At 41.4% G+C, this 13,838-nt stretch overlaps 1 protein-coding gene and 1 long non-coding RNA gene across 5 annotated transcripts in view; one reads left to right on the top strand and one right to left on the bottom strand.

Annotated features, from left to right (window-relative positions):
* LOC309348962 overlaps positions 1-13,838 on the top strand; it is an 83,796-nt gene that overhangs the window by 21,443 nt on the left and 48,515 nt on the right. The gene's annotated exons all lie outside the window — the stretch shown is intronic.
* The window catches only part of B3GALT1 (beta-1,3-galactosyltransferase 1), a 325,648-nt gene continuing 315,082 nt past the window's right edge, over positions 3,273-13,838 (bottom strand). For all 4 annotated transcript variants that reach the window (XM_081873329.1, XM_081873328.1, XM_081873331.1 and 1 more), the window contains one exon: positions 3,273-7,796. In XM_081873329.1, the coding sequence (XP_081729455.1) occupies positions 6,603-7,583 (981 nt within the window). In that variant the 5' untranslated portion in view covers positions 7,584-7,796 and the 3' untranslated portion in view covers positions 3,273-6,602. The remainder of the gene's footprint in view (positions 7,797-13,838) is intronic.

Below are 13,838 nucleotides of genomic sequence, written 5' to 3'. Positions count from 1 at the left end.
AAACCCAGTAGTTGTTGGTTCTTTACAATCTCTCTGTGACCAAATACTTCCAAGTAACAGAACTTATATGCAGGTTTCAGGTTCCAAAATTGGTCTCCCTTTGCTGATCTAACCCCCTCCCAAATTTGCTCAAAATAATTAAGAAAAGTATAAAAAACCAGTTATTTTTAAAAACTTCTTGTACATTCAAAAATCAGGGCACTCATGCTTAAGGCTTTTGAAACACTAAGAGATAAAAAGCCTGTCGCAGCTCCATGCAGAACAAAATGTTACATTGCAAGCTGACTCTACAGACATATGCAGTGGGAAAGAGAATAAATTGATTTAAAATATATACAACACTTTCCGTGATGAATATTTACAAATCTGTCAAAGAAAAAAAAAAAAAGAGAGAGAGAGGAGAGAATGCTAAGCATAAATGCAACACTGAGGGAAATTTCAGAATCTCTTGACTTAGGAAGATCTTATTTCTTCACTGTTGAAAATGTGTTTTTCCCATAGTAATCTTGCCATTTTTAGATTTTTTTCTTTAAATAGCTGCTGGATTTGAACTTAGATTGCCTTGTACTCTTTTAAAACACTGATTACATCTTGATGTATTGCTAATTGTGATTCAATACTGCATTGAAACCATATCTCTCATCTATATTCCAAGAATAATTCATACGGTAAGCCAACATACTTAGATATTTTATAGAGCCTGTCAGCTTCTCTAAGAAAGTAATGTAGGATCCTATGATGTGAAATGTGCAGTTTGTTTTTCCTCCTAATGAAAGCACTCCTGTGGAGGGTTTCATCCAGCCATTCCCTCAAGCTGAGCATTTCATTCGTCTCTCCATGCCCCTGGTTTTCCATTTTTCTTGCCAACAGACATTCAATCATCTGTGGCTACTGAGGATGCTCACTGGAGTCCCTTTTTTTTGCCCTGTTTGTGGGGGTCTTAAATATTTTTAAAAGCTTGAGAGTTCCTTGAGATATGATACCTCCTCCTTATTTCTCAGTTTTGCCACCAATTCTGTTGAAACGTACTGAGTTTGTTACTGGAGGGATTCATGATATGGCCACAGACCAGCAGGGAACCAGTTTATATGTTACTCAGTCTATACATCCCCTGCTATTTCCGAATGATGAGTTTCCATCTGTGCACTTTAATATCTGCAAACATTCTCCATGTGATATTGTTGTCATATGGTGAGTTTTAACTCACCATGTGACAACACTGCATCATATCTCACAGTGAATGTTTTGTTGACATTACGGTCCAAGAATGTCTCAGGCACAGGTTCAGTAACATCTCAGTCACTGTGAGTTTTCAGTCCTGTGTAATGCTGGATTGCAAATTGCTGGCCACCACTTAGTGCCTGTGTGCTAATGAGAAAGCAGCTCTCATATAAGAAAACGAATAAGAAGTGTCAGAAAAATGCTGAGGTTCTGCATAAGCTGTTAATCAAGCCGAAATACAGGAACTCTTTAACAGCCACTACAGAATGCCTTCCAGCATGTTGGTAGTAAAATGTTAGTCAATCTACCCGAAGTACCCAAAGATGAAGTGATTTATTGAAGCCGTAACTTCTTTGTGATCTGTAATGAGTTCCACTTCTTTCCTGAGACATTCTTGGGCATCAGTGCAACTGGTCATTGCTTATAACTAACGCTCACCATCACTGTCACTATTTTTTATCCTAGTTTGGGTTGTGTTACACAACCAGTAGGCACACCGACATCTAGTAGTTCCTTTACAAAATATTGAGCAAAGGTATCAGTTCTTACAGATTATTTGCACAGTACATTAAATGCATGCTGCATACTTAAAACATACTTTCTAAAATAAGTCCAACTATCTTAAAAGATAGAACAGATTTTACACTGGTGTCTTTGTCCTGTAAGTATGATAAAAATGTATCTGAATGTCTCTCTTCCTGGCTAGAGAGCAGCTTTCAGCAGATGATGCTGGTCTAGTGAAATGCTACTCTCCCTACTACATCCTAAAGCTGATGTATGCATCATGTGAACACATATCAGTGTCTGATATAAAAATTTCTTCTCTGCAATGTTTGACCTGTGACATACGATGGGCATTTCACACACTGAGCTATCATTTGCTATTGCAGTCATTTGGGGGCAAGTTAAAGAGAAGCCCTTTTCAAGCATTCACCATGAATGAATGAAGTGGGCACAGGCACAATCCCTGCCCTTAATTCCTCATTCCCTCATCCCCACAGGAAACCTTTGCACATTGAGTGTGAAGTTCAGAACGAGACTTGCAAGTACATTCAGCTGAGCATGCTTAGAAATATCTGCATGATGAGAAATCCTGCATTGTTCAGATTCCCTATCAAGTGGAGATTTCTAAGCATTTATTTGCCCACTCAATGTGGGAAAGTTGAGGTGATGTATGTGGGATGGAAACACTGAGTGAGCAAGCCTTTGCACCTCCTAAATGCTGTCTCCCTCCCATGTTTCTTGGATGCCCAACTAGTCCTGAGCTTGTTGGCTGCAGCAAAATCCAGATGCATTGCTTTGAGCATATCAATTCTGAAGAAAGCCCCATCTGAGTTCAACGGGACCTACTCCCAGGCAACTGTATATAAGGTTGCAGCCTAAGTGATGACTAACTTCTGCCAGTTACTCAGCTACATGAGTAAAGAAAAAGTGCCTTGTATGTGTTATAACACTGTGACACCAGATGGCACTGTGGAGTTCCATCTTTCGCCAATGCGATTTCCCCCTTTGAAGTGTACAATGCGTTTTTCTGAAACAATTTTTTTGATGTGTCTAGATCCAGCCGATGTCCACCAAGCAGCCACAAGCGTGTGTGGACTTGCTTGCATTTTCTAGGACTGATATGGGAAGTGTCAGGGAACTGACATCAGAGCGAGAGGCGGAGGCAGGGCTCCAGAGCGATGCTGGAGAGGGGACCAGCAGGGGGGAAGGAATTCAGCGTAACACCAGTAGAGAAGAGAGGGAGATGGAGGAATTGGAGACAGGTCTCCAAGACCCTTCACCAGAGACTAGTGGAGAGAGTGCTGACACGCCCCTGCCTTCCCCTTACTTGCGCAGACGAGTTCCGCGCAGGGAAAGTAGGAGGAGACTTGGCGTCAAACAGCTCTTATGCTGGAAGAGGTTCAAGAAACGCCCACTGATGGATTCTGCAAGTGACTGACCGGTCACGGAGTGTGAGCTGTCAGCCAAAGCGTGGTTGGCCAGGCAATATAACTAAAACTGAAGGCAACTTACGCACAAGTAACCCCCTTACAACCATTACAGGAAGTCTCTACCAAACCGACATGCGCAGCTACCATGTGATATTAGAACAAAGCACCTTTACATCTCTGATATTAGATATTTAGAATTTAAACTCTATTGATATGCTGAGATGTGCTCTGTCCATTGCCTGCACATATTCTCTTTGCCAGTAACGCCATCTAAGTTAAATGTAAATTGTTAATTACTTGGCCTGCTTTTATTTGCTGTTTGTTCAGCAGTTTTAAAATTCAGATTTATTCCCAAATTATTTTTCAAATTTAATATAGCTATGTGTGATCAGAAGTGGGCTTATTTTTCTTTGTTGCTATTTTCAAAATTCCTTATTTGCATAGCAGGTGTTCTGTGCTGTTATACTTTTTAATGTGGATTATCACCAGCATGAATTAGATGGATATGAAACTTTTCTCTCTGCTTGGGCTAAGGAAGCAGGTATGTGGGGTTGGGCTGGAAGTGGACATCTTCCTGGAATCTCTTGACAGAACTGCTGTACTCGGTGGCATCACACAAATGACACTAGCGTTCAAGAGAAGGAGGGAAAGGAATAGGTGGTTTTTGAATGTTCAACTTGAGACACTTTTGTTCATTTCAAATCATGAGGCAATCATAATGCCACTGCCCTTTTGCTTTTTGGCAAATGCAAGGGTCAAATTTTACATGACACTGAGCCACATGCATTGTTTACTAGAGTGGGAGATGTGTTTGTGTGTGGCATGAACCTTTCCCCCTCGAATAGTATTTTAAGCTTAAGGGGGGAAATAACCCCCAGCTGCTTCTTCCACTGCCATGGGAAAAGCAACAGGGGATTGTTGATTTTTAGGGAAAGGCATTGAATGCAACAGGGATAGAATCATGGAATGGTAGAGCTGGAAGGGACCCTGAGGGCCATCTAGTCCAACCCCCTGCAATGCAGGAATCTCAACTAAAGCATCTATGACAATCTCTGCTTAAAAACCTCCAAGGAAATAGAGTCCACATCCTCTTGAGGGAGACCACAACTTCCACAGAGGAAGCTTCTCCTCCCATGCAGAACTTCTACCACAGATTGAAGCATCAATGGCATTTGAAACAACAAATGACTGAGCATCTGTAATAGATTTGCTCTAAATCTTTGAGTAGTATTTCCAGCATAAACACTTTCCTTAGTAAAAGAAACAAAGAAAAAAATGAAATGGAACCTGTGCTGTGTAGGGGGCTTTGTAATATTTTTCTTCCACCCTTTATTTCAGAAAATATCTCCGGAGTCCAGACTATTAAATATGCATCAAAAATGTTCCAATCTCCTCAACTAAAGGAGAGCATGCTCATTAGTGTTTTAACGGACCCTGCCCCTGCTCAATCGTAACTTCTGAATTCACTTGTGGCACATAGGAAGCAGCAAGGGGGCGGGGAAAGGAGGTTGTTAACAATATTCCATTCAAACTATGTGTTGTGTATGAAGAGCAAAATAAGCTGAGGATTTATCTGCTACTCTTCTAAGTGGAAAGAAATTATCGCCCATTCCAGGGGTACTAAACTGGTGCCTTTCAGATGTTGTGGACTCCAGCTACCATCAGTTGCCAGCCAGCAGGGCCCAATGTTCAGGGATGATGGGAGTTATGGTCCACAGCAGCTGAAGGGCACCACATTGGCTATTCCTGAACTACTCCTTCCAGAGTGCCCTGTGGTTCTGCTGTCCAGAAAAAAATAAATCAAATAGTTATGAGATGGCCCATAAAAAAATACTGGGAATGGTCCACAAAGTTGCTTTAGTTCAGGAGTGGGAAGGTTTTGGCATCCTTAACCACAAGCTGGTATCCAATGACACCTTGAGGAACCCAGTTTCTTTGCCACCCAGCTTGAGTTGCTGGTAAATTTAGGAAAGATTTTGAGTTGAGTCCACTGCTTGATTTTGTAACAGCAATCTCTTTGTTTTTTTAATATTGGGTATCACTGCTTTGAATTGACCTAGCGATGTGTGTGGCTTATTATTACGAAGTTGTCAATGTGTCTGTCAAATGATGATAACTGCTGGCTTCAAATCTAATTACTACTAGTGTCACTGGGAAAGGCATGCAGGGAGTAATAAACAGAAAGCCCTCCCCTTTCTATTGGTTCTCTGTGTAGCTCTTAGGCCTTTTAATTATGGGGAAAAAACTAATTATGCTTATATCTACAGAATACAGTGCTATAATTCCTATGGGCAGCCTTTTATAATTGAAAAAGCACTTAGGCTCTTCGAAAAGCAAAGTGCCGTAACAAACGGTTTTTAACACTGAACTAGTGAAAGTGTCGGCTGAGGATTTGCTTCCCTCCCACAACAGTTACAGATGTTTTCCAGTTAACATTTTGTTTTATTTAACAATACTGCATATCCTTAATAATCACGTGATCTTTAATTCTGTGTCTACAAATATAATAATAAAACGGAAAATCTTATTTTGATAAATGGGCATGTCACCATCTGTATTAAAACTGCAAAGTTCTAAAAGGTTCCTTTTTTGCAGTTTACATACTGGAGAAATTTGCCTTTTGTAAAGAATATAATGTAATGTAATGTATTTTGGCACACACTTTTTGTTCTGTATTTTAACATCATCATCATCATCATTATTGTTAGTGTATTTTGAGGCCTTATGTTGCATCTCAGTGAAGAAATTGTGCATAGTGATTTTTTTAAAAATAAAAACCCTGCACCATCCCATTTTGGGGTCTGTGTTTTAATCTCTAACAATGCATGTCTACTCAGAAGTAAGTCCAGTGGAATCCAGTCAGGCTTACTCCCAGGTAGGTGAGATTAAACACTTGCTTCCAAAGAATCCTCTGCATGGAGAGAGACCTGATTTTTCTTCTTCCAACCACAGCCCCATGTTCTGCTTCAGATCAGGAGGCCACTAGTATTTAGGGGAAGGAGAGGCTAATTTGAAATAGAAGACCATAATAAAACTGCTTAGCTTTCCCCATTCAAATCCATCTCAGTGAGCATAAGCTCAAGAAAGAAAGAGCTAGGATTCTTGATCTTTCAGACTACCCTTGCCTTAGAGGAGGGTTCCTATTCTGGAGGTGTAATAGGAATAGATTACACAGCATCTAGCAGTCATTTGTCCCCTTTATGCAGTTATGAGACTGGCCAAGACAGATGTGACCCTACCTTTTTTGACAACTGCATTATGTGGTCTGTAAACCAGAAATCAAAGCCGTAAAGAAGAACAAAAACAAAACAAAAAATACAGAAGATCTTCCTCTCCTGAAAGTTAGCATCCCATTTTCCAATCAAAAGACATCCATTTACTCTCTACTCAATTAATTTTTTTTGTGTGTTTTTTTTTTACAAAAAGCATTTACATCTGCAAAGTGTCCTAACACCTGAGGTGCTTCTTGCTTGACATGTCATTCCAAATTCTGTGCATTTCCTCAGGTGATATCTGATGCACTGTGATAACGCGCCGGTATCTACATAGGCTGTAGGCCATCTTCCAGTGATTAAAGCCACTGTTTTGAAAAGGGTGGATGCCCAACTTCCGCAGGCAAAGTCCCACGTACACATCTTCAAGATGAAGAAGTCTTGTGTGGAGGGAGGTTTTGTAAATCATCTCCGCTACATCCGCTGAAAAGATGTAGCCAGTGCCCGAGCAAAATGGCGGGTAGTTACTGTCAGGGTACAAGTCCCTAGGCATGTACCACTTGCTACGGACATCCCTTATCGGGCCTCCGTTGATGACGTAACCAGTGAAGTACCTCCGCCTCGGCTTGGTATTGGGTTTTAGCAATTTGTAAATGAGGTTGTCCATATTCACGAAGATGTCGCTGTCCGTTTTCATGATGTACTTGGCTTTCGAACAAAATGTCGCCACCCACCTCATTCCCATCAATGTCTTCAGAGTCAGGTTGTGATAGGAGTCGATGAAATCCTCCACGATGATGTCATGGAAGATTTGACTTTCCTGCTCCACCATCTGATTTAACACGGGGTCTGTGTTTTTCCCCAGGAGAAAGAGAGTGGAAATCTTAATACCTTTGAAGTTGTTCTCGTCTCCCCATGTCTCCCGAATGGCTTGCCTGGCATCAAATTCTTTGTGTGTGGTGCTGATGAGAATGACCAGGAAGGGGACATTCTTTTCGCATTTCTCCGGCTCGTTTATGAGGAAATCAAACGAGTGAGGATTGATTGGCCGAGTCCTTATATTGCCGAAGGAGACATTCTTTCTAGCTATTGAGATGGTGCGGAAACTTTTGTGGACTGTGTAGGACGAAGTGGGTCGTGTTATACTTAAGTACCACAGAGCACTTGCCCAGCAAACGACCGTCAAGACATACAAACAGGAGACTTTTGAAGCCATTGTTCCTGGAGCTCTCCTATTCAGCAGAACAAATGAATAGCCTCGCTACCTCTGGCATCTCCCACAAGGGCAGCATGTTACTTTCCAAGCCGTAAAGTTCGACGTAGAGAAGCAACTTGGAACGCATTCATGGAGCTCAGAGAAAAGGTTTAACATTTTGAGGGGTCTTCCTTCTCCTGTGTAGTCCCCATTCCTTGTGGCAACGTGCTATTTCTGAAAAACATGAACAGAAAATGATTTTTTTTGACAGGGGCTGGTTTATGTTGATGCTAGCAGCAAAACATTTGAAATGCTAAATGATACCAGTTGAAGATGTTTTAAGGTTTTGTGCAGATAAATGAATGGTAACTATTATCAACAGGCTTGGTCACGATTGTAGGGAAGCAAATAAAGCATCATTAACTTAACATGGCAAAGCAGTGCAGTTCACTTGGGTACTTTGATATTTTCAATATTGCCTAGCAATTATGGTAGCCCATCTAAGATCTTCAGCAACAGGTCACAAATATCCATACTGATGTCTTTCTCATACAACTAGTTTCGGCAACCCGCCCCCATCCCATAATTGGCTGACCTAACATTGATCTGAACCATATGAAAAGAACCATTTATTGTAGGCTAATATAGCACAAAATATCGGCTGCCTTCTGAAGTTCAAGCAGCTCCTCACTTACCCAGGGGTTACGTTCCGAGGCATCGTATGCATTGGAAATTGCGTATAATTGAAACCCTTTGAAAAAGCCTGCAAGCACCCCACTCTGCCTGTTTACTGATGTTTCAATGATGACTTTATGACATTTCCGGGTCACTTCTGGGTTCAGTGCAATGCACATATAGTCATGCACATATTGTACGCACATACCGTATTTTTCGCCCTATAGGATGCACTTTTTCCCCTCCAAAAATGAAGGAGAAATCTGTGTACGTCCTATGGGGCGAATACAGGCTTTCGCTGAAGCTTGGAGAGCGAGAGGGGTCGGTGCGCACTGACCCCTCTCGCTCTCCAGGCTTCAGGAAGCTATCAGCAAGTTCCCGCAGGGCTCCCTAGGCTGCGGATAGCAGCCTGCTGCACAGAGTGCGGGGCGCGCTGAAGCAGAGCGCACCACACTTCGGGCAGACATCGGCGAGCCTCACAAGCTCGGGGGACAGTGGGGAGGCACAGCGCCACCATCCCGCTGTTCCCCGACCTGGTTTGGGGGGACAAATAAAGGATTTTTTCCCCTTTATTCCCCCCCAAAAAAACTAGGTGCGTCCTATGGGACGAAAAATACGGTAAATAGGGGGCTGCCTGTATTGCATATATTTATATTTGTCTTTTCCTCAGAGTTCAAGGTGACAAACACTAAAATAATCAACACTGAATAAACATAAAAAGAAACAACAATTACAAGAAACAACAAGAACATGGTTCAGCAGTCTGAGAACTGGTGATACCCAGTTACAAGCAATGCCTGGTCAAAGTATTTGGTCTAGGTTCTCCCCAAAAAACTGTACAGATAAGGGCTTCAACAGCATTAAAATACAGAGACCACTAAGCAGGGCATATACGGGAGGCTTCATCCTGCCTCCTCTCTAAGGACCTGCTTTAGGCTGGTCAAAAGCTTTCTTCCTTGGCAGCCTTTTGAACAATAAATGGTTGCCCCCTGTTAATTGTTTCTTGCCAGTTGTTTTCGAAGGTTCATATTTTTAAACCTTTGCTCTCTCTGCTGCTTTTGTACTTTATGGCTGCTTTACTCTATGGTGGTCAAAACCTGACCCTCAAACTCAATTCCTGTTTTAACGTATGTGACTTGCTGCCTTGCATTCACTGAAGGATGGCGGGGTAAAAGTGTTTGAAATAAAGAAATGGAGTACCATTTGTTACATTTGATTCTGGCGGTTCTGCTGTGGGGTACCTCAGGGCACTATTAAATGCGATTTAATATCTATATGAAGCTGCTAGAAGGAGCCAGTAGGAGATCTGGGGCAAGGTGCTATTTGTACACCGATGATGTTTAGCTCTATTTCCCCATTATATCTGAGTGAGGAGAGGCTGTCTGGGCCCTGGACTAGTGCCTGGATCGGATGGTTTGAGGGGAAATAAGCTTAGCTTGAATCCTGGCAAGATGGAAGCACTGTGGGGAGAGTGGTTTCTGTATCAAAAAATTGGACAATTGCCAGCCCTGAATGGGATTGGTACACAGTCTAATAGTGCTTCTGGACCCTCCTTTTCTCAGTGGAGGTCCAGATAACCTTGGTTGCTAGGTAAAGGGACCCCTGACCATTAGGTCCAGTCACGGACAACTCTGGAGTTGCAGCGCTCATCTCGCTTTATCGGCCAAGGGAGCTGGGGTACAGCTTCTGGGTCATGTGGCCGGCATTACTAAGCCACTTCTGGCGAAACAGAGCAGCGCATGGAAACGCCTTTTACATTCCCACTGGAGCGGTACTTATTTATCTACTTGTACTTTGATGTGTTTTCGAACTGCTAGGTTGGTAGGAGCAGGGACCGAGCAACAGGAGCGCACCCCGTCGCAAGGATTCGAACTGCCAACCTTCTGATCGGCAAGCCCCAGGCTCTGTGGTTTAACCCACAGCACCATCCGCATCCCTTTTACTAGCTGAACCTGGTAGGAAGCTACAAGAGTTCCTAGACTGGGATGCCTTCACCACAGTAGTTCAGGCATTGGTGACTTTGAGACTGGACTACTACAATGCACTTTAAGTCAGGCTTCCCTTGAAATTGCCCTGGAAACTGCCGTTTGTGCAGAATGCTGAAACACAGTTGTTGACAACACAATCTCAGTCCGCAGCATCTTTCATAGTTTCAGTCATAAGGGAAGCAGGCAGATCTGGCCTCACTCAGTCCTGCATGGTCACATAGACTCCATTGCAAACAGCAGTGTGGTCATGTTACACTATGAGGTAAACTTTGTCAACTTCCAGATGTTTTGGGCAGAGGCTGTCAGCTGGGGCTGAAAGGCGCTGTAGTCCAAAAACCTGGAGGGCACCAGGTAGTCAAATGCATTTGTAACACTTCATGAGTTTCAAACCAGGGTTCCTGGTTCTGGCCAAGGTCTTTTTCTCTCGCCAGAGGAAAGAGTTGCTTGTCTGCCCCTCCGCCGTGCTTCAGCACTGCGACCATAGATGGCAGGGATCACATGGCAACTGGAGCCAATAGGGTTCCATCTACTTGCGTTTTCTGCTTGGTGTTATGATTATTTGTTTTGAATTTTTACTGTACAATCTTTATTTTAGAAGCTGCTTTGGGTGTTGTGCTTGTGGCAGAAATGAGACAGATAAAACACAAGCGTTTGTTTATTTCTCCAGTATTCCCCCCCCCTCCCCCAGTTAAAAAATTGAATCTTTTTTTTTTTCTTTTCAAAATGCAATAAATGCAACTAAAAAAATGCTGGTAATAAATTTATGTGGTACTAAAAATCCCCTACAGTTCAGATTTTTAAAATATATATATAATGTGGTTTGCTGCGTTTGTTTTTATTTGAGTTGTTAAAAAATGGAAAATTGTGGCTTACGCTTTCATGCATGCAAATTAAACAAAAGGGACAATAAATATCTGCTTTTGTATAAAAAGCCACTCTTCTTTTTACACTGTGAAAAAGTTGTTGGTGCATTTTTTTTTATTATTATGACAGAAACGAGATCTCTCTGTTGTGAAATACTAGAGGCTAGGGAATTACTTTGGGGAACTTTTAAATAGTCTTAATGTTTAAAATTTCCCTTTATAGTAAATCAAGAGCCACTGTAATGAATGGGGAAATACGATTCGCAACCATATTTATCCTAGAACATAAGACTCTTCTTTATGGTTAATGCACTTACCATTTAGCACAAGACATTTTGCTTTAAAGAGATTTGAAGGCCTTTCAGGAAACGTTCAAAAACATTCTGAACAGAAATAAATCTGATTATTTAGGATGTTGTTGTTGTTTTTTAAAAAAACCTTAGTTCTTTTTACTACTAAATATATTTGCATAAAAATAGGATCATTGGCACCAGAAAAGAGTTTGGGAATTCCTTAGGCTTGTAGAAAACTTTGGAAAATCCAAAGTTTGGATCACTTTTTGGCTCCCCCCCCCCCCAGTTTCCCCCGGAATACAAGTTATAGTATCTCCCACAGAATACAATGGAACCAGTTAATCACTGCTGCCTTATGTTAGACCCAAACCATATCTGATTCCACCCAAGTTGGTTAATTAAGCTTCTGCTGAACTTTTCCTCACTGAACTCGTGGAGGCTTAAAGGTGTTTTAACACCTCTACATTTCCACTCAGATCTCCCATGATCCTCCGCAGTTCAACTAGACATGCCAGGTACTGAACCCATGGACCCTCTACTCTACCACTGAGCTTATAAGCCTTTGCATATAAATTTAGGTTAGCAACCCCCCCCCCCCGATACTGTGCCGTACTTTCAGAGTAGAATGCTTTTTTTTGAAATTTGCTCCAGAGGCATCAAACTCTTGCACTTCCCCTCTCATTGCCTTTAAGAAATTGTTCTTGGAACTTCCTCGGATTCCGTGTTGCGCGATAGGTCGCCCTTGATTACATCGATCACATTCTGCTATGGTAGTAACGTGGAAATTGCATCCTCGAGAGATTATAAACTGATGCAAATAACACATATCACCTTCAGTTGCCATAGCCACTGTGATTATTCCTCATCACGTATGTGCCATGCTCTCCTCCAAGCTTTCTCAGCCAGCCTCCTTCCCTCTATTAAATCAACTATAGTGTTTTTCGTTTGATGGAAACTTTACCACAGCAACAGACAGGGACCCCCACCCCCATACGAGCCCTCAGTGCCTTTCTTTTTCGGGCAGGGATGTCTTTCAATGCTATTTAATGAATTCTTCATTATCTCTACAATAATGCTACTGACAATAATTGCCACCGGAGTCTGTTAAATTATATCGTAGTAAGGAGCTGTTTCTCTGCTCCTTGTCTTAATCTTAAGCCTATTCTTTCTTGTAGTGTTCATAAAGATGCTTGTGGCATGGCAGCCTGGGTTGTGACTTTCAGAAGGGGTGACAATGGCCTTGGTGATATAGAAGCCTCTTGGCGGAGCAGCGCAGCTTTCAATTAATCTGTGTCAGGATGAGAGGAGCTAATACTAATATGATGGCTCAAACATCTGAAAGCATACTTACGATGTCCGGGGTGTTAGCTCACTGAACTGAATAATGAATTGGCCTCCTATAACTCAACAAGTTATCATGACAAACAATTTAAAACTTTGGCATTTATTGGGCAAATTTCTAGGAGAGCTTTCGAGCTTACACGTCAGATTATCCACACAGATTATCCAGGTATTTCTAGTGCCCTTCACTCCAAGTTCAGTTTTCCACATTTCTATTTTTAAGTCATCAAGAAAATTCATTAGCATTTTAGCGCTAATTACCCGCGGCAATAATTTTGACAAATCCCAGCTTCCTTACTCTTGGCCATGCCATTTGTGCCATCTTATTAATTGTCGTCTTATTAAAATCACTCACTTTTGATCTTGCTTCACTTACTATTTATAGTGGCACACTAACTGTTTTGGAGTTGGTTTTTTATTTATTTTTTGCATGCTGCCATGTGATGTCATTATTCAGCAAGTATTCCAGAAGAGTGTTCTTAAAAAACAACAACACAACCCTGCTTTTCCTTCTCTCTTTTTTTTTCAATAATATTTTATTAAGTTTCTTTTCTTACAGTCAAAAATATATAGATTAAAGAAAGAAGAAAGAAGAAAAAAAAACCCAGAAATATAAAAGAATATATAAAAGGTCCAACTTTCCATAATGTTTTTTAACAATCCAACTGGACTTCCCCATATCTTCCAAACCCTGCGTTCTTTGTAATAAAAACGTCAGCAATTTGTTACCTTGTTTCATAACTTACTGTATCTTTCAATTTATCATGTTTCTAGATTTACAATGTTATGTCCCAATTCTTATATATTTAAAATAAACATAATAAAATTATTTCATGGTTCCACCTCTTATTTCTTGTACCTTAGTTTTCAATTCACCTAATCAAATTGCAGAAGCTAAAGTTTCCTAATCGTGCATTTTCTTAACATTCATACAACTTATAATATTTTTGCAAATAGTCCTTAAATTTTTTCCAGTCCTCTTCCATTGTTTCCTCTCCCAAGTCTCGGATTCTGCCAGTCATTTCAGCCAGTTCCATATAGTCCATCAACTGCGTCTGCCATTCCTCCAGCGTGGGTAAATCTTGTGTCTTCCAATACTTTGCAATGAGAATTCTT

This window comes from Podarcis erhardii (genome assembly GCF_964252035.2).
Source record: "Podarcis erhardii genome assembly, chromosome: 1".
Classification (NCBI taxonomy): domain Eukaryota; kingdom Metazoa; phylum Chordata; class Lepidosauria; order Squamata; family Lacertidae; genus Podarcis; species Podarcis erhardii.
This window is presented reverse-complemented; position numbering and strand designations above follow the sequence as displayed.